Source organism: Schistocerca gregaria, chromosome 2, assembly GCF_023897955.1.
Source record: "Schistocerca gregaria isolate iqSchGreg1 chromosome 2, iqSchGreg1.2, whole genome shotgun sequence".
NCBI classification, from domain to species: Eukaryota; Metazoa; Arthropoda; class Insecta; order Orthoptera; family Acrididae; genus Schistocerca; species Schistocerca gregaria.
This window is the reverse complement of record NC_064921.1, coordinates 428,679,941-428,702,390: the sequence shown is the minus strand read 5'-3', so window position 1 is coordinate 428,702,390 and position 22,450 is coordinate 428,679,941. Positions and strand designations below refer to the sequence as shown.

Below are 22,450 nucleotides of genomic sequence, written 5' to 3'. Positions count from 1 at the left end.
TGTGAAAAACATTTGACTGAAAATTTGAGTAGTATGTGCGTCATGCAATTGTTTTAAGAACCATCAGAGCAGCAAACTTTAATATCTTTGACAACTTTCTAAAATGTATGATACAAAATCAAAGAGTGCTACCACCATTATCCGTATTTCACTTTGATCTAGGACTGTAAGCACAGATTTGCACACTATGACTATGCCACCGTATGAATGGGGGAGGGGTCTTACTGTCATTTCCATCTAAGTTCGGGGAGGCCAATCATTCTGTTATTTTATCTTAGTGTAACATCTTTCTCGTTATGTTTCGCTTTCTGTCAGCTTCTTGACGTTTCCCGGTTCCACCTGTGGAGTCACGCACAGTACCAGGGTTCTTGTTAGCAGCAAGTGTTGGCAGATCCCGCGAGTGGGCGCCCTTTCCTGGTTGGAACATTTTCTACAGCCGGTACCCCAGCAAAACAATCCTCTTTGACTGACACCCACGACGGAAACTTGAAAGTACGTTCTGTTAAACGATGCTTATAATTTCTAAGAATTACTTGCCATTATCGAGACTGTTAGTTCTCTCGATAAATCATTATCTGAATGTTAGTTGGAAAGTTTGGAAAATACTATACACTGACATATAGAAAAGAATACGTACCCTGAAAACACGATCGGATGTCAATGTAACTTCATACACGTACACTCCATCGCGGTTTAGATGGTGTAAGTGATAAGAGTTGCAGTTCTCTGGTATGTAGAATGCCCACAATAGAGCATTAGGCAAAAGCGTCTAGTGTTGTTGCCAGGCCTGGTAGGGCATTTAATTGACTTGTACAGTGTCAGATGTTGAGTGATTACTGTGAAGCACACAGAGGTGCCCCGTACTCGTGTGAGACGTCTTTATCAGCACCAAACAGTTTCAAAGTGGACTCACTGTGGGTCTCCGTTGGGTGGCTGGTCGAATCGCGCAGTATCCAAATTTGAGAGCAATCCAGATGCAAGCGTGGACCCACGTTGGACAGCATGTGAACGTGAGGGCTGGCATACTCGTCGTCAAAGTTGTAGTTGCCATGTCTGACCACAACAATGGAAGATCGACGTATTATGCACGAAGCACCTAAGCATCCGCGAACAAGTACTGGACATCCTGCAATATTCTGTGTCATCCCACCCCATTGGTGGGAGCTGGCAGTACTCGGATTAGGGTATTACCATCTCATACAAAGGCTGACATTAAGAACAAAATACAAAACGCTTCGTTTGAAGTAGTGCCTTCACGGGGAAGCATGGACCTGATGAAGGGCGTCACGTTATGGTCAGCGATGTGAGATGACCCTCCTCGGCGAGGAGGGCGGCAATCTGGGAAGAGATCCCATTCGTAAAATTTTTTGTAGAGGCACATCGGTGTTACTCCTGGCTTCGTGATATGGGAAGCCACTGATTACGACGTCAGGTCATAGCTGGCAGTGATTGAGGAAACTCTGGTAACACAAACTACATCAGGATCCTGCGTCCTCCTGTATTACTTCGTGGTGCAATTTCTCAATAGGACAATGCTCGTCCACCCATTGCAAGGTCTCTATGAACTATCTGCCTGATGTTGAGGTATTCACTCAGCCAAAAACATCCTCGGATCTCTCTCGGATGCAACATGTGTGGGACAAAATCGGATGTCAAATCCTTTACAGTTCCAAAATCTACATCTACATCTAAGTGATTGCTCTGCTATTCAGAAAAAAGTGCCTGGCAGAGGATTCAATGAACCACCTTCATGCTGTCTCTCTACCGCTCCACTCTCTAACTTCACGCGGGAAAAACGAGCACTTAAATTTTTCCGTGCGAGCCCCGATTTCTCTTATTTTATCGTGATGATCGCTTCTCACTATGTAGGTGGGTGCCAGCAGAATGTTTTCGCAATCGGTGGAGAAGACTGGTGATTGAAATTTCATCAGAAGATCCCGTCGCAACTAAAACCGCCTTTGTTTTAATGATTGCCACTCCAATTCACGTATCATGTCTGGGACACTATCACTTCTACTTCGCGATAATACAAAACGAGCTGCCCTTCTTTATACTTTTTTCGATGTCATCCGTCATTCGCACCTGATGCGTATCCCACACCGTACATCGCGGTGAACGCACATTGGACGCGTGTATTCGTCATCGCCATACTGGCGTATCACAAGGCGTGATGGTATGGGGTGCCATTGGTTATACCTCTCGGTCACGTCTTGTTGGCATTGACGGCACTTTGAACAGTGGACGTTACATTTCAGATGTGTTACGACCCGTGGCTCTACCCCTCATTTGATCTCTACTAAACCCTACATTTCATCAGAATAATCCACGAACGCATGTTGCAGGTCCTGTACGGGGCTTTCTGGTTACAGCGAATGTTCGACTGCTGCCCTGGCCAGCACATTCTCCAGATCTCTCAACAATTGAAAACGTATGGTCAATGGTGGCCGAGCAACTGGCTCGTCACAGTACGCCAGTCACTACTCTTGAGGAACTGTGGTATCGTGTTGAAGCTGCATGGGCAGCTGTACCTGTACACGCCATCCAAGCTCTGTTTGATTCAATGCCCAGGCGTCTCAAGGCCGTTATTACGGCGAGAGTTGGTTGTTCTGGGTACTGATTTCTCAGGATCTATGCACCAAAATTGCATGAGAATGTAATCACATGTCAAATCTAGTATAATATATTTGTCCAGTTTATCATCTGCATTTCTTCCTGGTGAATCAATTTTAATGGCAAGTAGTGTAGAATAGCTCGTTGCGGTGAGCGTGGACTGAAGCTGGTATGAGCTGGGCGGCCTGTGCAGGCGCTGGTGGACGTGCTGCGCGAGCTGAAGTGGCGCTCCTACACGGTGCTGTACCAGGGCGACGAGTCGCTGGTGCGCCTGCGCGGCGTGCTGCAGGAGAGGGAGCCACGGGACCCGCCCATTGCCGTCCGGCAGCTGAGCCCAGACGGCGACTACAGGTACACCTGCACCGGTTACCTCATATTCATGACAATCATTTTGTCGGTTGAAAGTTATCTTAATAAATAAGAGAGGTTAAGAAGATTTACTTTACTTATGGATTGTTTCTTTCTTTTTATAAATGTAAGCTGTTGCATACCAATAAATTCCACTCACAGAAAATAAATGTGGGCATAAGTTAACCTCACATTTACTGTTATGGACTAACTCTGTCTGCGAGAATGAGAAGCAAATCCGACTGCAAGAGTGTAATGAAGTTGCCTGTCTGAATCAAAACTGTCTGTTGGAAAAATGGTTCAAGTGGCTGTGAGCACTATGGGTCTTAACTTCTGAGGTCATCAGTTCCATAGAACTTAGAACTATTTAAACCTAACTAACCTAAGGACATCACACACATCCATGCCCGAGGGAGGATTCGCACCTTCGACCGTAGCGGTCGCGCGGTTCCAGACTGTAGCGCCTAGGACCGCTCGGCCACTCCGGCCAGCTGTCTGTTAGAAGAAAAGACTTTGATCTTTATCAAGAATAATTAACTCAACACTGTTAATTGACCCCGTGAAAATGAAAACTTGTGTGTTAAGTATTTGGGTCATCTGTGTTGTTGTTATGGGAAACGACGTGCAACTGCTCTCCTGGAAAAAGAAGAAAAGGCGTGTCTCTGTTTCTGAGCTGCTACTAATGAAGAGGATCGTGGCAGTGCAATTCGGGCTCCTAAGTACATGGATGTGAACTAGGTTATCATAAAATTAATTATCTCTCATAAAGAAGAATGTTCATCAGGTGATGGGATCTGCATAATGACAGAATAACCCGAGTTACTTTCAAGACAAAAAATTCTTCTCAAGAACCTCTATTGAAAGATAAAAAAATCTCAAAAATTTCTTGCTACTATTCCATTTACAGAATTTCACCATTGAAAGCTTGGCAAGCAATAAGGAAATATTCGATTACAAATTACAAATACGTAAGATCCACACTGCAGAAATAGAAAACTGTACCTCAACTTGAAGACTTATTCTAACGCAAAAGCGCCCACACTAATGATTAAATTATTTTCGTTTTTTCAAATCCATTATCATTGACTGTGACAAAACCTTATACAAGTAGTAAGAAATTCCTGATTTGGATGTCTGTGTTGAACCAAGAATGCCTAATTAAATGCTGCCGCAATAACGTAACACATGCTCATTCCTCACCTTAAATCCCAAACTTCTCAAAATAGTATCTATCTTAGTTTCTGAAGACGAGAAATTCGTTAACATCGAGTATAGATTTAAGTGTCAGGAAGTCTTTTCTGAAAGAGTGGAGCCATGTATGGAAGTGATACTTGGACAATAAATAGTTTAGACAAAAAGGGAATCGAAGCTTTCGAAATGTGGTGCTACAGAATAATGCTGAAGATTAGATGGGTAGATCACATAACTAATGAGGAGGAATTGAATAGAATTGGAGAGAAGAGAAATTTGTGGCACAACTTGACTAGAAGAAGGGATCGGTTGGTAGGCCATGTTCTGAGGCATCAAGGGATCACCAATTTAGTATTGGAGGGCAGCGCGGAGGGTAAAAATCGTAGAGGGAGACCAATATATGAATACACTAAACAGATTCAGAAGGATGTAGGTTGCAGTAGGTACTGGGAGATGAAGAGGCTTGCACGGGATAGAGTACCATGAGGAGCTGCATCAAACCAGTCTCTGGACTGAAGACCACAAGAACTTAGTAAACCAATCTCATTCAATACATATGATAATATTCAATTTGTAAAAATGATATCTCCCATCAGATCAATAAATTAATTTGCAAGAGCACCATGTTCTGTGTTTTCATGTACAAGCTCACTGCCGCGAAACTCCGCTGCAACTCCCTGTCCCTTCTCCTCATGATGAAGAGTTAGCACCCTTGCATCTTCGCAAAGCGAAGATCACCTAAGCATCACAGCGTCTCTGACTAGGCTGTGCGCTCGTAACTAAGCGATACAAATGTTACATGCGTGTTCTAAGACATCCAAAACAAGAAAATTGCCTATAAAATTATACACACACACACACACACCTTTCAAATCCACTCGGCCTCTCCCGCCAGAACTTTCCAGAGTTAGCTTTGTAAGTGACAAAGATTAGCGTGGAAAATTCTGTATCGAAGTTGTACAATAGGGTAGAAAAGTACATAAGCTGAAACAATGGAACAACAAAAGGATGGGCATAGAAAAGGAACTTGTTTTACAGTAATCTCAAATGCATTAAATCATCGTGCATAGGCGCACAAATAGAATAAGAAACATCATTGTGAACTAGGCACAGGTACGAAAGACGTATAATTCAGTACAATATTCAAATGGTATAACAGTATTACTTGTGGTACTCGTTCCTGTTTTCTATTTCACTATTTTGTGTACATAAAAATGGTTGATGGATACGCACTGCACATTGTATGTGAGACTACTGCAATAAATTTATTTCATCACAAAGATGAAGACAGCACATCACTGAAATGCCATATTTGTATAGCCCTGCGTGAAAGGTGTCACTGTCGTTGTCATATATGCAAGGAAAATCAGTGTCAACATGATTGTACGCAGTACAACAGTAATACGACGTGGAAGAGTGTCTCGAAATAAACATTTTGTCGAAGAGTCAGGGCAAGATAAACACTGTGTTATATCTCATGACCTCGCGAAATGTTGCATGAGAAGATGATCTCATTCGTGAATAGGCTAAGGCCAGACTCAGAGAAAGCAGTGTCAGTCCAAAAATTTTCCTCTGACACCTCGAAGCCAATGTGTCTCACAACCTTGCTGCCAGCTGTAAAGTTTCGGCCTTGCTGTGCTGGTACTGCGAACGGCTGAAAGCAAGGGAAAACTACGGCCGTAATTTTTCCCTAGAGCATGCAGCAAAGTTTCGTATTAAGACGAAAAAGTAGTTTCAGTTCATCAAGTAACTGGTGGTTGATAGCAAACTTATCATAAATCCAACTGAAGAGAGCTAGCCTTTTTTTGTTGTTAAACTGTGCATTACTTGCATAAACACATTGCAGTTCATGTGTCCAGACATAAAGAATCCTACGAATGTTTAGTAGATAAACAATGTTATAAAAGATTGAATACATAAGCTAATATTAAGACTGAAAGATATATGTTACAGTATTATAATACACTAATAGCTAAGGGAAGTTTACACAAAAGAATGAGTTTGGAGGAGGCAGTCAAACCCAATCCACAGCACAAAGCTAAAGTTGAAAATCCGAATGCAAATCAAATGACGGAAAACCATAAACATTGCATACTAAAGTGTAAATGAAATTATTCACATCAGTGGAACAAAATAATCTAGGTAAGAAATCACGAACAAAATATTGTTTCCATACTATAAATTACATGGGAATAGAAAAATTAATGCATCATGATATATTAAATCAATATTCCTGAGTGTAATACTGACCTACATTGGATAAAACACATCTACAGCAATCATAAATCAGAGTATACTTCCTACCGAATTCTCAGGCTCGAGCAACTACTAACAAGGAAACTGGACGAAAGGAGAGAACAGAGGGCTTGTGGACAAAATTGCCATTGTACTTGGTAAATGAAACAAATTGTACTGAAACGTCTGTTGTTAGCCTGTCAAACACAAGAATACTAAAATGTGTGCAACACTGCTTAGTCTATGCTCGTGCCTAGAAACAATTATCATCTAAGAACAATATGATGAATGTATCAAATGGTTCAAATGGCTCTGAGCGCTATGGGACTTAACTTCTGAGGTCATCAGTCCCCTAGAACTTAGAACTACTTAAACCTAACTAGCCTAAGGACATCACACACATCCATGCCCGAGGCAGGATTCGAACCTGCGACCGTAGCGGTCGCGCGGCTTCAGACTGTAGCGCCTAGAAACGCTCGGCCACTCCGGTCGGCCCTGAATGTATCCCACACACAAGAAAGATAATGTAAAATAAACACACCTCACAGATATACACAAAAAGATAAAGAATTAGAATATCAAATTACTACTAAATACGTTTTACCTTTTAAGCTTATGTATACTGACCATAGTTAAATAATGCGTCATTGGCCTGTTGACTGAAAAAACAAAAGTTATTAGAACACGAAAGATAAATACAAACATAAAACAGAGAACATGAACATAGTTGTTATCTACCACAAATATGAATAACCAGAGTGTACTGAAAAGCGCTTATAGACTAAAAGATCTCTCGTCACAGCAGGGCAAATCAAGTAGCATATAATCCCAACAACACCGTATCTCAGTTCAAAAGAAATCCCCATTAGACAAAAATCGCTAAACCATAATAACTGAAAGCGTGCACTACAAGAAAATCATCACATAGTCCCCCACAGTCTCTAATTCCATGAGATGTAAAACATAATTCCTCAAAAAATATCCACGTAGTGATAAAATCACATAACTTCCGAAAATCACAAAACCATCAGGTCAACTACGAAAGAAAAAAAATTATCAATAATATCAATATCCTCCATATGTGCCTAAGGTTTCTCGTGACCCTCCACTCATATAATTTACATTGCATTATTCTGTCTCAGTGGTGACTGCGGAAAATAAGAAACCCCTTCGATCAGCTACATAACATGCCAAACTCGTCCGAAGAATGTCTGATTGACATATAAGTACTTAACATCTTATGCCAGTGTCCAAATTGCTCACCATAACAGTGTATCTGTCTGTAAGATATATTTTGTTGGTTTATCCTGTATCTGATATTAATGTTACATTCTATCAATCAAACTTTTATTGTGTTTTATATTGCTATGTAATAAACATTTGTTGATTTCTCATTCCTTTGTCGCTTTACTGGAATCCGTGTTACACATACAGCAAAAATATGGGAATTATTATCTGTAACCTTAGAGCAATTCGTATTAACACAAATACATGAGGTAAAAGATATACAAAATGGTTTACACTCTCTTTAGTCTCTAAAAACCAAGATCTGCACTTAAGCTCCTACTTACATCTAACAAGATTAATGACATGGAAAATGCACATCCAAACAAATGGTATAATCTAACATGCGATTAACAATACTTATTTTGTAAATAAGCACGGGACTCCACTGCCATCACCGTATTTGAACGTGGGTTCTCTGTTGGGCGTGAGGAAGAGGACAGCGGGCGTGTGTCGACGAATGGCTGCTGATGACAGAATAACAAAATTTATTGATTGACTGCAATACATTCGTTGTTGTCCCACTGGACAAGGTTTACTTCCACGCGTAATATTCTCGGCGGCGATGAAGGCAGCCGGCGGGCGCTCTAACGTGCGCCCACTGCTGCGACTGTAGCTGTTCTTTCTTTAACTGGAAACCGACTCTGGACTGGTGGCGGTGATGAGTGGCGCAGGTTCTTGCGTCATTCCAGTGCCTCAAGACGGTCGATGATGAGCAGGTTGCCCGTTCTTAACCTTCGATTGGGCGCCCCTATGTATAAAGTGCGTCAACCACAGATAATATTCTCTCGTACTGTTCTATCATTGTTTTGCTGTTCTACATCTACATTTATACTCCGCAAGCCACCCAACGGTGTGTGGCGGAGGGCACTTTACGTGCCACTGTTATTACCTTTCTTTCCTCTTCTTCGCGGGAAGAACGACTGTCTGAAAGCCTCCGTGCGCGCTCTAATCTCTCTAATTTTACATTCGTGATCTCCTCGGGAGGTATAAATAGGGGGAAGCAATATATTCGATATCTCATCCGGAAACGCACCCTCTCGAAACCTGGCGAGCAAGCTACCCGCGATGCAGAGCGCCTCTCTTGCAGAGTTTGCCACTTGAGTTTGTTAAACATCTCCGTAACGCTATCACGGTTACCAAATAACCCTGTGACGAAACGCGCCGCTCTTCTTTGGATCTTCTCTATCTCCTCCGTCAACCCGATTTGGTACTGATCCAACACTGATGAGCAATACTCAAGTATAGGTCGAACGAGTGTTTTGTAAGACACCTCCTTTGTTGATGGACTACATTTTCTAAGAACTCTCCCAATGAATCTCAACCTGGTACCCGCCTTACCAACAATTAATTTTATACGATCATTCCACTTCAAATCGTTCCGCAATCATACTTCCAGATATTTTACAGAAGTAACTGGTACCAGTGTTTGTTCCGCTATCATATAATCATACAATAAAGGACCCTTCTTTCTATGTATTCGCAATACATTACATTTGTCTATGTTAAGGGTCAGTTGCCACTCCCTGCACCAAATGCCTATCCGCTGCAGATCTTCCTGTATTTCGCTACAATTTTCTAATGCTGCAACTTCTCTGTATACTACAGCATCATCCGCAAAAAGCCGCATGTAACTTCCGACACTATCTACTGGGTCATTTATATATATTGGGAAAAGCAATGGTCCCATAACACTCCCCTGTGGCACACCAGAGGTTACTTTAACGTCTGTAGACGTATCTCCATTGATAACAACATGCTGTGTTCTGTTTGCTAAAAACTCTTCAATCCAGCCACACAGCTGATCTGATATTCCGTAGGCTCTTACTTTGTTTATCAGGCGACAGTGCGGAACAGTATCGAACGCCTTCCGGAAGTCAAGAAAAATAGCATCTACCTGGGAGCCTGTATCTAATATTTTCTGGGTCTCATGCACAAATAAAGCGAGTTGGGTCTCACACGATCGCTGTTTCCGGAATCCATGTTGATTCCTATAGAGTAGATTCTGGGTTTCCAAAAACGACATGATACTCGAGCAAAAAACCTGTTCTAAAATTCTACAACTGATTGACGTCAGAGATATAGGCCTATAGTGTTGCGCATCTGCTCGACGACCCTTCTTGAAGACTGGGACTACCTGTGCTCTTTTCCAATCATTTGTAACCTTCCGTTCCTCTAGAGACTTGCGGTACACGGCTGTTAGAAGGGGGGCAAGTTCTTTCGCGTACTCTGTGTAGAATCGAATCCCATCAGGTTCAGTGGAATTTCCTCTGTTGAGTGATTCCAGTTGCTTTTCTATTCCTTGGACACTTATTTCGATGTGAGCCATTTTTTTCGTTTGTGCGATAATTTAGAGAAGGAACTGCAGTGCGGTCTTCCACTGTGAAACAGTTTTGAAAAAAAGGTGTTTAGTATTTCAGCTTTACGAGTGTCATACTCTGTTTTTCGTGGCCACTTGCTGATTTAACGTAACATCAGAACTTCCTAGGATTTTCTGTCAAGTCAGTATATAGAATTTTACTTTCGAATTCACTGAATGCTTCATGCATAGCCCTCCTTACGCTAACTTTGACATCGTTTAGCTTCTGTTTGTCTGAGAGCTTTTGGCTGTGTTTAAACTTGGAGTGAAGCTCTCATTGCTTTCGCAGTAGTTTCCTAACTTTCTTGTTGTAACACTGTGGGTTTTTCCCGTCCCTCACAGTTTTGCTCGCCACGTACCTGTCTAAAACGCATTTTACGATTGCCTTGAACTTTTTCCATAAACACTCAACATTGTCAGTGTCGGAACAGAAATTTTCGTTTTGATCTGTTAGGTAGTAAGGAATCTGCCTTCTATTACTTTTGCTATACAGATAAACCTTCCTCCCTTTTTTTATATTCCTATTAACTTCCATATTCAGGGATGCTGCAACGGCCTTATGATCACTGATTCCCTGTTCTGCACATACAGTTGCAAGCACATACCTAGTCTTTCATTATGGCTTCAACTAACACAGCAACAGTTTGTATCATCATACGTCCAAGCAAGCAGCAATAATAGAAAATAAACAGCGAGCTAGGTGAGAAGAAATTTATGATATGTGCAAGAAAATGACCCAATTCCGAGCGAGCAGCACACTCCCACAACGAGGCAGTTGTCTACTAGGTAATTAGTAGCTCAATAAGGCTTTCACAGGAATCTGATGAACCTACATAGTTTAATGCCCCGGTGGAGTTCATTACTGCCGAACACTTGTATACATCAACACAGCGATATAATGAAAGTTTATTCTGTTATTGTTCAATTAAACAGTTATAGTTTATTTTATTATTATTAAACCAGTATTAAACTGATTTTGGCCAGACTTGTTTACCATGGTAACATAAAGACAGCTATTCTTTACGTGTGTACAAATTACGCCATGTGCTCACTTGTGCGTCCGCTCCAGGGATAAATATGAATTTCTGCCGCTCATGATTGCGGCTCCTCCTGCCCAGTAGGTCAGTAGAATATTCTGTTGCTGCTCGGCTAGCGTAACAGACTTGGTTATTGCCCTCGATGTTGACACTCTGGCATGTGGTGAGCTGCTCCTTGTCACGTCCACCCCTGGTCAGTGACACGGTGCTCTCCTTTCTGTTGCTCAGCCGACTCACTTGTGCCATGGTACCATGCTACTGAGCTGTGCAACGGCATGTTAACACACATACGACTTCTGGCTGCCAATATGCCTTCACCTTGTAACTAACTTCATTACTGTAAGACTGCCGGCCGCGGTGGTCTCGCGGCTCTAGGCGCGCAGTCCGGAACCGTGCGACTGCTACGGTCGCAGGTTCGAATCCTGCCTCGGGCATGGATGTGTGTGATGTCCTTAGGTTAGTTAGGTTTAAGTAGTTCTAAGTTCTAGGGGACTAATGGCCGCAGCAGTTGAGTCCCATAGTGCTCAGAGCCATTTGAACCATTTTGAACTGTAAGACTGCTACCTTTAAATACTTTACTTGTACCGTATTTTCTTGGCTCACTTCCTTTCAAACAATATTTTGTGGCTTTTCACCACTAATTACATCACAGTTATTGCTCTTATACACCATTGCTCAATTACCTTCATAACTGTGCGAGCTTTCTATTTAAATAAATGAGATGGTGTGATGTGGCCCTTAACTACGTACCCACTGACTCAGAGTTGCAATTCAAATGTTTTGGCTGGTTTTGATATCTAGCGGCTAGGATACCGAGTTGCCGCATTAAAATCCAAATACTGCTGAATCTACAGTATACAATATGAATATACACGTGAATGGAATGGTCGAAGGTTCCTATCACTCGGCCATTGCGAATGTAACTTAGAAATTTCTAAATGAAAGACAGCAATGAAATAAAATCTGCAGATACCATCTTAACGACTTTAAATGATGACTACGATAGTAGAAGTACTTCTGAGACTGCGGTATATTTTTGCAAAACACTTATTGGTGTCGATTGTCGAGTAATTAAATAGAACGTAAGGTGAATAACAGGGAAACAATCGATTCTTACTTCACGTAATGAGTTACGAGCAACAACATAGCTCTCGAGATATTCACTTGTAAACGCATACTACGTCTTCACTGTAGCAACCACCGCAAGTTCACTAGTCGGCACTCGGAAGTATTTCTATCACCTGCGACCACGCGCAAACCGCGCCGCTATCTGCAAGCCTGTCTCGCGACTGTCAGTGTCCTGTGCCGTACTGCCCAGAACTCTTTGCCCTATTCCATCCAGTCTCCCCATTCACGAGCGCTGTGATTGGATAGAGCGCTCGCGCCACGTCTTCAAGCCAAAGCACCCATACAAACATAATGAAGTACATTGGAAATACTGGATTTGCATTTGAATAACTTGAAATTAAATAAATATTCCTACGGCTGGACCATAAGCACGCTCTAACACACATTATTAGATACATAAACAAATTAAATAAACATATATTAAAGGAATAGAACAAAAGGTAGGTCAGTAGCCTAATGGCTCTGTGCTTTCTAAAACACAGTAAATATTTAACCAATTTCTTCATGAATAGTATATATCGAATATAAAAAAGATATAGGTGAATAAATATATTTATAAGCATGTTGCTGCCGTTTTTTTTTTTTTTTTGTAACTCTGGAGTAACTCATGTACTATTCAAGTTACATACCTGTAATTTATATCAGTTTAGGTTTACACTAATAGCTTTCCAAGACACGTCGATCAACAAAATCGGATGAAGCGTTAAGATTTTGGAAATTCGTTGCTGGGTGATACATGTATAACTTAGTCAGATACTAAACTTTAAACTAATAAAGATATTGAAAATCTGATTACACCATCAGAATCGTCGTGCAAATAATGGTACTGCACATGTTTCTTTTTGTGGTATAATGATTCCTCTGGCTACTACTAATTTCTATATGAACTGTGAAATGTCTGCCATTATGGTTTCACAAAGCCCGCCATCTTAAACTCCCCGCGTACAAGTCTCTTTCAGTGACACAGCGTCACGGAGGAACTCCCAGCCATGCGGCTGACGGACCTCGTGCTGGTGCGCCCCTCTTACAACGGCCAATGTCCGCCGCCACGCGGCATTCCTGCCGAGCACCGGCTAGCCGAGCGACCAGTGCAGCCACGCCAACTCCGAACTTAGAATATTTTCAGGACGCACCCGTTACCTCACAACTGTTCACTCATTATACTGCTGCTTACTTCTGTAGCTTTCCACGTGCGCTAAGAATTACTCCACGGTAGCACAATCATTTTGTGTGGCGGTCATCTAATGCATAGAGGTGAGCAGGTCCTCATCAATGGTATCGTTAAGAAATGGGTGGCCAAAACTGAGGAAGGTAGGTCAGGCATATAAATTAAGTATGGACCATACTGACGACTATGGTTCCCATTATCGCAGCTGGTAAGCGGAAAGTGGTGGAACTCACAACGAGTTCCATTTTTAACCCTTGACACTGTAGAACCAGCCTTTGTGTGCTATCTAACCAGCCCTGCTCAAAACGCGCACTGATAACGACTGGCGACTCTGGCACTGAATGTAGCCAGTGGTGTCCTACCCCCTCCTCTGACAATACTTCCTTAACACATTCTGTGGTCCCCTTCTCAAAATGAAACAACACGAACTTGCAAGGCTTTGGCACTGTATGCATTAACTTAGAAAGGCAGATGGTAACCAGTTCGGTGTGGCAGCGTAGATATTAACACTTGACTGTGTCTAACTGGTACCACTACTAAGTTCTCCTGTACTTTTACTCAGACGCACTTCCGCAAAGAGTCCCATGCTACTGGGTGTGCGTGTACTGCATAGCACTGCAAACATCAGTCTCTACAAGTTAGTGGTATTTGTACGCAAACTTCCAGATGAGTCACTCTCTACTGGCTTGTACCGGTAGCCAAGCGATAGTACATAATCAACGACTCCTCTCTTGCCCGTTTAATAAGTTCCATAGGCGCTGGCATAACAATCTGGATTCCTTTGAAACACGTGAGCAATCGTTCCAGTGGTAGTAGAAGTGGTGTAAGGTGCCTGTGCGTGGCATGCCACAGTGCTTCCAGCAACTCCGCAGTTTCAACACGAGCATCCATAAAGATGTTAGCAAGATTGTGTAATAATGTGGTAATCATTAACCGTGCATCAGTATTGTTCAAGCGATCACCAATAACACGCAAATTCCTATTGGTGGTTTCAGGAGATGATCTAATATGTGACATTAAAGTAGCGGTCAACTCATGATGCTGTCGAGTGTTTTTCAGCACAGAGCTTTGGATAGTGGCGAGCTGAGTTGCGTGCAAATTCACTGCCTCCTGGTACCTTTCCGTCTGTTTCCGAAACTTCTGTAATGCCTTTTTGACATTAGCTATGTCATCTGCATCGGATACATCAACAATGTCTTTAAGATGCTACCACATAATCAAGTCCGTCTGCTTGGAAAACACGACTTCTCTTGACACAGAACATGCCTTAATTGATTTGGCCGCATACCTGTAGTACAGTAGGCCTAACACGATAAGACTCCGTGCTTCATCCCTTCTCCATGACCGAATGTGTTCCCGGATACTCCTTCCATTCTCTCACTGCCCAGGGTAAGAACGTGCGTTCTGTAGGGAATGAAAATCCTAATGTCTGTCCCACGTCCCTGCTCTAGATCTTAGTATATGCCGATAATTCGCCATATTATCCTGTTTCCTTCGCATTGCTTTTTCCTCTTTCTCCTCCTCGCTCGTCGTTTTTCCCCTCCCCCCCCCCCCTCTCCCGCCACCGTCCCTTCTAAGGAAACTGAGGTCACACGAGGCAAATTGCCCACATCGTCTTAAATTTCCGAACTCAGCTCGCGTGGTATTACCTGATAAGAGCCATTATACCATGTCACAAACTTCTTCATCTCCCATTCGGCACACAAAGACTCGTTAACATAACCCACTGAGCCACATTGTACTTGCGCCCTTTCCTGTTTCCCTAAAGCCTTCGTATTCAGTTTTTGTACTTCACTCCAGGTAAGTTTCATTGTCCTAGCGAAATCCTTTACTGTCGAGATGTCTCCTTGCGGGGAGCTATGCACAACTCAAAGAGTGACGGAATCTTGCGCCCAAAAATTATTTCTTATGGGGATAACCCTGTGCTTTGGTGAACTTTCGAGTTGTATGCAGCGATGACGTAGGCCAATAGGATGTCCCAATTGTTATACTAGGAATTTATATAAAATCTCAATATTTTCGCAGTTATCCTGTGGACTTGTTCTGTGCGACCGTTGGCTTGAGGATACAATTTTTTTTTGTCCAGTTGGAAGGATTTATCAGCTTCTGGTAACCTCTGTAATTTAATTTTCTGGTGGCTAAGTTCTGCTCTTTGAGCAGAGGGAACATATTTTTTGACGTATTGGTCCATGTGCTGTTTACACGTCATCCACCAATAGCTCTGCAGTACCCTCCTCTCCACTGCTCTTCGACACGAATGTCCCGCTAAAATCGAAACATGCGCTTGTCTCAACACTTCTTCGTGCAAGCTCTGTGGTACCACTAACTGTGGCCCATTTCGTGTCGGTAGATGCAATACCCCATCTTACGTGCACAACTGCTGTTGTTTAGCAATCTGCTGACAGTCTGTGTCAGCACTTTGTGCTGTCCTCCATCCACGTACGTCAGTGCCTGTGCATTCCTTAGCATGTGCCTTACAACTAAGTCTGTCCACGTTAGTGTGCGACCTTCCTGGCCGATGTACTACCTCGTAATCGAATTTGCTTAACCACAATCTACTCTTTGGACCTTTAAGTCTTAAAAGCCACTTAAGCGCCGCATGATCAATCACACTTTAAATCATTTACCATACTGGTAACAACGGCAGTACCCACTTCCAAAAATCGCTAAGAGCACTTCCTTATCTGTAGAGGAGAATTTCGTCCAGCATTATTGCCATGAAGCGTACGCAACGGGGCGCTACTGTACATCTATTTCCTGACTCAAAATAGATCCTAGTGCAAAATCGCTCAAATCACAACAAAGAATAAACGGTTTTTCAAAATACAGATAGACCAAAACGAGACTGGATGTCAGTAGATCTTTTAACTTCTTGAACGCCACTTCATACTCAGCTGTCCAATGAAACTTCTTTCCATAGCAATTTCTGCAGATTTTGGAATATATCTGTGATAGAAATTCGCGAGCCCCGAATAAGGTTGCAGTTCCTTTAGCTTCGTGGGCGTTGAAAAGTTTTGAACAGCCTCAATTAGCTCTGGATTGGTATGAATTCCATTCTGTCCTATAATGTGACGCAAAGTCCGAGCTTCTTGCGGTACAAAATGATACACTCATGCTCATAAATTAAGAATAATGCTGATATATGGTGAAACAACGCTCTAGTGGACGATTTGCGGGTTTAAATCACCTCGGGGTATGACCATGCTGCGAATTTGACCTGAGATCGTCGCACGGTGGTGCTGGCAGAAGTCCACATATACAGAGATGTGTTGGTGCATGTCAGAGTACGGTGCAGCGAGTAAGTGTGCAGACGTTTTCAGACGTGCTAATGGTGACTGTGTGTTGAAAATGGCTCAAAGAACAAATATTGATGACATTATGAGGGTTAGAATACTAGGGATACTGGAGGCTGCTCAAACACAGCAAGTCGTAGTACGGGCCCCCCCGTGTGCCACGATGTGTGATCTCAGGATTATGGCAACGGTTCAAGCAGACAGGAAACGCGTCTAGGCGCTACAGTGCGAGACGTCCACAGTGTACAACACCACAAGGAGACCGATATAACACCATCAGTGCCCGCAGACGGCCATGGAATACTGCATGTAGGCTTGCTCAGGACATTACCGCAACCACAGGAACAGTTGTCTCCAGACACACAGTGTATAGACGACTGAACAGACATGGTTTATTCGCCCCGAGATCTGCAAGGTGCATTCCACTGATCCCTGGTCACAGGAGAGCCCGTAAAGCCTTCTGTTAACAACACAGTACATGGTCATTGGAACAGTGGTCCCAGGTTATGTTCACGGACGAGTCCAGGTATAGTCTCAACAGTGATTCTCGCCGAGTTTTCATCTGGCGTGACCAGGAACCAGATAACAACCCCTTAATGTTCTTGAAAGGGACCTGTATGGAGGTTGTGGTTTGATGGTGTAGGGTGGGATTACGATTGGTGTACCTACACTACTGCATGTCTTTGCAGAGGAACTGTAACAGGTCAGGTGTATCGGGACGTCATTTTGCACCAGTACGTCCACCTTTTCAGGGGTGCAGTGTGTTCCACCTTCCTCCTGATGGATGATAACGCAAGGCCCCACCGAGCTGCCATCGTGGAGGAGTACCTTGAAACAGAATTTATCAGGCGAATGGAGTGGCCTGCCTGTTCTCCAGACCTAAACCCCATCGAGCACGTCTGGGATGCTCTCGGTCGACGTATCGCTGCAGGTCTTCAAACACGTAGGACACTTCAGGAGCTCCGACACTTACTGATGCAAGAATGGGAGGCTATACCCCCGCAGCTGTTCGAACACCTGATCCAGAGTATGCCAACCCGTTGTGCGGCCTGTGTACGTGTGCAAGATCGTATTCCTTATTGATGTTGGGGTACATGCCCAGGAAACAGTGTCGATTTGTAGCACATGTGTTTTCTCAACATATCACCAGTACCGTGGACTTACAGATCTGTGTCGTGTATATTACCAGTACGGTCGCAGGTTCGAATCCTGCCTCGGGCATGGATGTGTGTGATGTCTTAGGTTAGTTAGGTTTAAGTAGTTCTAAGTCTACGGGACTGATGACCTCAGATGTTAAGTCCCATAGTGATTAGAGCCATTTGAACCATCCTTCTTAATGTTTCTGTATTCCCTATTAGCGCCAGTTTTGTGTATTGCCACGTTGTGTGGCACCACGTTCTACAATTATCCTTAATTTATGAGCATGGGTGCATTTCTTTAAACTCAACTTGGACCATGCTGTGCACAGATGATAAAACAGTTTGAATACACGATTATGTCGTACAGCTACACCATGCACTGTTTTGGTTTTAATCTGTGGGACACACTATCCAGAAAATGCTGAAAGGTTGACGGCGCGTTTTAAGAGTCACGCGGTGAAGCTGAAAGTGCCCAACCAGCGTTGAGAACGCTGTTTATGGTCGGTCCTCCTACTTCTCTTTCAGCTGGTGTTAACCACTAGCATATCCAACGTTGTGAAGTACCAACACTGACACAAGTTGTTCACTGTCTCTATTATATTAGGCATATGGCACGCGTGTGACACGGTTTTCTGGTTGAGGAACCGGTAATCACAACAGGAACGATATGCTTTGCCACCATCTGGTGATTTTTGGCCTACAAATGCTATAGGGGCAGACTAGGGGCTGCAACTAGGTTTTATGACGCAGTTTCAAAGTTGCATCTATAAACTCTTCCATAATCGGCAGTAAATGCCTGAGTGTTTTGCTTCCAATAGGAATTCGGTGCTGAAAAAGCGATGTTGCGGATAAGGAGCCCGACAGATTAAATAATAGTACGTACTAATGCTCTATGCTGATGTTCAACATGTGCTACCTTACTCCTTAGCGCTGACCAATCGTCAGACCCTCCCAGAATTGTGTAATTTGCTGTAAAGTCACGCTCCAGTTCATCCTCATCTAACACTTTTAAATTCACAACCAGGGTAAACTGCCTCAACTTTACTTCCCTGGGGCCAAAATTATCAATACCGACTGGCACCACTCTAGTGCGACCTGCCTCCTGAACGCAGGACACGCTATGTCATATAAAACAACTAACTGCTTCCAGTACTTCATTATCCGCCAATGATTCAGTGATACACAAAGCGTTTTCTGGTAGGTCAGTACCAACATCAATCCAGGCTACCTTTCCTGTAGCTTTCGCTATTCAATCCCTCGAACTAACCTTAAAGGTCCTTGTGTGTAGTTCAGTTGGTTTCTCCTGGCCATAGGGGGACCTTGCGAAAGTGAAGGTAACCCGACTACAGAGCCTAGTTGAACCAAAGTTCCATTTCCTATCGTGTGCCGTTCCAGGTCGATTATGGCGCGATGTGCAACCAGGAAATCAAGTCTGAAAACGTCGTACCTACCGCTAACGACCGAAAGAACTTGTATATCCACTTGGAAGTTAATCTCCCCCACTCGAAACTTCAACATTCCAGCACCGAGTGAATTTACACGCTCTCCACCTACGTCACTTAACGTCCAGTGAATGCATTTAACACCGGCCGGAGTGACCGAGCGGTTCTAGGCGCTACAGTCTGGAACCGCGCTGCCGGTACGGTCGCAGGTTCGAATCCTGCCTCGGGCATGGATGTGTGTGATGTCTTAGGTTAGTTAGGTTTAAGTAGTTCTAAGTCTACGGGACTGATGACCTCAGATGTTAAGTCCCATAGTGCTTAGAGCCATTTGAACCATCCCTCTTAACGTTTCTGTTTGTAGCTCCCTCAAAACTGCGTCAAGAGTCCTCTGCTCTGCTTCTCGTGAAATTACCGACTTAACCCTATCATCGTCCATGAGCACTAAGGTGACGACATTGATTTTACCAATATGATCGGCGAAATTTTCAAACGTTTCATCGTGTTTACGGAAAACCCTAGTAGGTTGTTCCCGATAATATATTGCCGTGTTCTTCTTCTGATGTCTCTCTATTAACCCTTCCTCAAAATCCTCAAATGTTTAACCTCAGATTCTCATTATACGGGTACGCAACATGTGCTCTGGAATCTACCGTTAACTTCGATCTAGTAACACATAATAAATGCTCCTTACTCCACGCGCTCAGTTTGGCCGCTGTAGCCAAAGTGTCAAAAAATATATCAATATCTTCCCCCTGTTTCCCTGGAAACGGGGTAACCAATCCTGCAGCAGCACCATACTTAGAGGGTGGCTTGGGATGTCACCGTTCCCTCTCCGCCACTCTGAGCTCATTTACCTCTATCTGCAATTTAACTACCTGGTCGCCAAGGTGTTCAATAGCCTCAGCAGCTGAAAGGTACTTCGCCATGACTACAGTATAATGATGATGAAGTCCCATACTCCTTGACAGATCGTAGGGGAGCGATGTGGAAGACCCGCACCGCCGTACTAGGCAAGGTCCTAGTGGAGGTGGTTTGCCATTGCCTTCCTCCGATCGTAATGGTGATGAATGATGATTATGAAGACGATACAACACCTAGTCATCTCGAGGCAGGTGAAAATCCCTGACCCTGCCGGGAATCGAACCCGGGACCCTGTGCTCGGAAAGCGAGAACGCTACCGCGAGACCACGAGCTGAGGACTAATCAAGAGAAAAGCACACCAAAAGAATACAAAAATGGTACAGGTAAAAGAGACCAAGGGACAACACAATAGGCTCGAAACCAAAATAACTGAAATCGGCACTTAGTTTCTTTGTTGTGTGGCACACTGTCGCTGCAGGTGCCCCATACTGTTGACCCCTAACTCCAAGAGATATGTCCTCCACTACACCTCAGCAGTCTTCATGAAAGCATCGTAAACAGGCACAGGAATCCACTGACATCGCCTTATTTGAACGTGGATTCTTTGCTGGGCATGAAGGAGAGGATGGTGGGACTGTGACCACGGACGGCTACTGATGACAAAATAACACCATTTGGGTGAGGTTTGTTTCCGTTCGTAATATCCTTGGTGGCGAAGAAGGTGACCGGCGGACGTTCGCAATGCTGCTACTGTACCTGCAGTGGCCCGCTGCGGCTGGAACCGGCTCGCCGTGGGCCTCTGTTGTGACAGTGTCTGGGGAGCGTGGCAGTGGGCAGGTCAGTGCCCTGTCTCCGACGGCGGCTGTCTGGTGTCGGCTGGCCAGGGTCCTCAGCTCCAGCCCCGGTCACGGCGTTTGCGGAGGCAGCGTCCCAGGACGATGTTGACAGTGCGTTACCAAAACTCACCCCAGGCAATGGCTCCCATTACAGGTGGCTGCCTGCTGACGCCGTCCGACGAAAGTGATGGTGAAGCCTGCTGCGGCAGCGCCACTCTGGCAGGTCCCGGGCTACGACCTGCAGTGGTACGGTAACTACTACGATGACTGCGATGACAATGACTTCTACGAACTGGTGGCGGCGCCGAGTGACACACCCCGCTCTCCGTCGTCCAATACTTCCCTATGGTCGGTGAAGGCGAGCTGGGTGCCGATCCTTAAGTACGGCTTTCTGCCACTGATGTTTGTGGTTTTTCCCCAGTAGGTCGGTGGAATATTGAGGTGTTGCTCGGCTGGCGTAACTCACCTGGTTACCGTCCTCAATGTTGACACCTCGGTATGCACCGAGCTGCTTCTTTTCACATCTTCCGCTGGTCAGTGGCAGTGTTCTCCCTCATGGCCGCGCAAGATTAGCCGAGTGGTCTAAGGCGCTGCAGTCATGGACAGTGCGGCTGATCCCGGCGGAGGTTCGAGTCCTCCCTCGGGCAGGGGTGTGTGTGTTTGTCCTTAGGATAATTTAGGTTAAGTAGTGTGTAAGCTTAGGGACTGATGACATTAGCAGTTAAGTCCCACACGATTTCACACTTTTTTTTTCTCCCTCATGTTGCTTAACTACGGCCTTGCTGCAGTGAATACACAGTTTTCCGTCAGATCACCGAAGTTAAGCGCTGTCGGGTGTGGTCGGCACTTGGATGAGTGACCATCTGGGCCGCCATGTGCTGTTGCAATTTTTCGGGGTGCACTCAGCCTCGTGATGCCAACTGAGGAGCTACTCGACCGAATAGTAGCGGCTCTAGTCAAAAAACCATCATAACGACCGGGAGAGCCGTGTGCTGACCACACGGCCCTCCTATCTGCATCCTCTGTTGAGGATGACACGGCAGTCGGATGGTCCCGATGGGCCACTTGTGGCCTGAAGACGGAGTGCTTATGTTGTTTAACTCGGCACTCCGCCGAACCACTTGCGCCATGGTACCATATCATGGTACCATATCACTGAGCTGCACGACACAATGCAGCACGCATACGACTTCTGGCTTCCAACATTCCTTCACATTTTAACCAACTCCACTGCTAACTTAATCGCTCTAATCATTCGACCCTATACAACTTGCTATTGATAAATTTCCAGTCACATAATCAGGATGAGTAGTACTTTGTGTTGTCTCAACGTGAGCATATTCCCGACACTTCGTTGTACCTCGCTGTTGCATCTCTATGAGTTTGGGGATGAAATTGCTGACTCTTGCGGTTCCGAATTGCTGGAAATATGCTGCAGTGGACGGAAACGACTGTCTAACTCATTCAATGAAAATTTCTGCTGTTTTCTGAAACTGTCCCTTCTCCAGTTGTCTTTTCT

The 22,450-nt window shown here is 44.2% G+C and overlaps 1 protein-coding gene across 1 annotated transcript in view; it reads left to right on the top strand.

Moving 5' to 3' along the window:
- Positions 1–22,450, top strand: part of LOC126324336 (glutamate receptor ionotropic, kainate 2-like) — a 219,385-nt gene that overhangs the window by 76,152 nt on the left and 120,783 nt on the right. Inside the window, exon 5 of the mRNA XM_049994950.1 lies at positions 2,804–2,961. Within this exon, the coding sequence (XP_049850907.1) occupies positions 2,804–2,961 (158 nt within the window). The remainder of the gene's footprint in view (positions 1–2,803; positions 2,962–22,450) is intronic.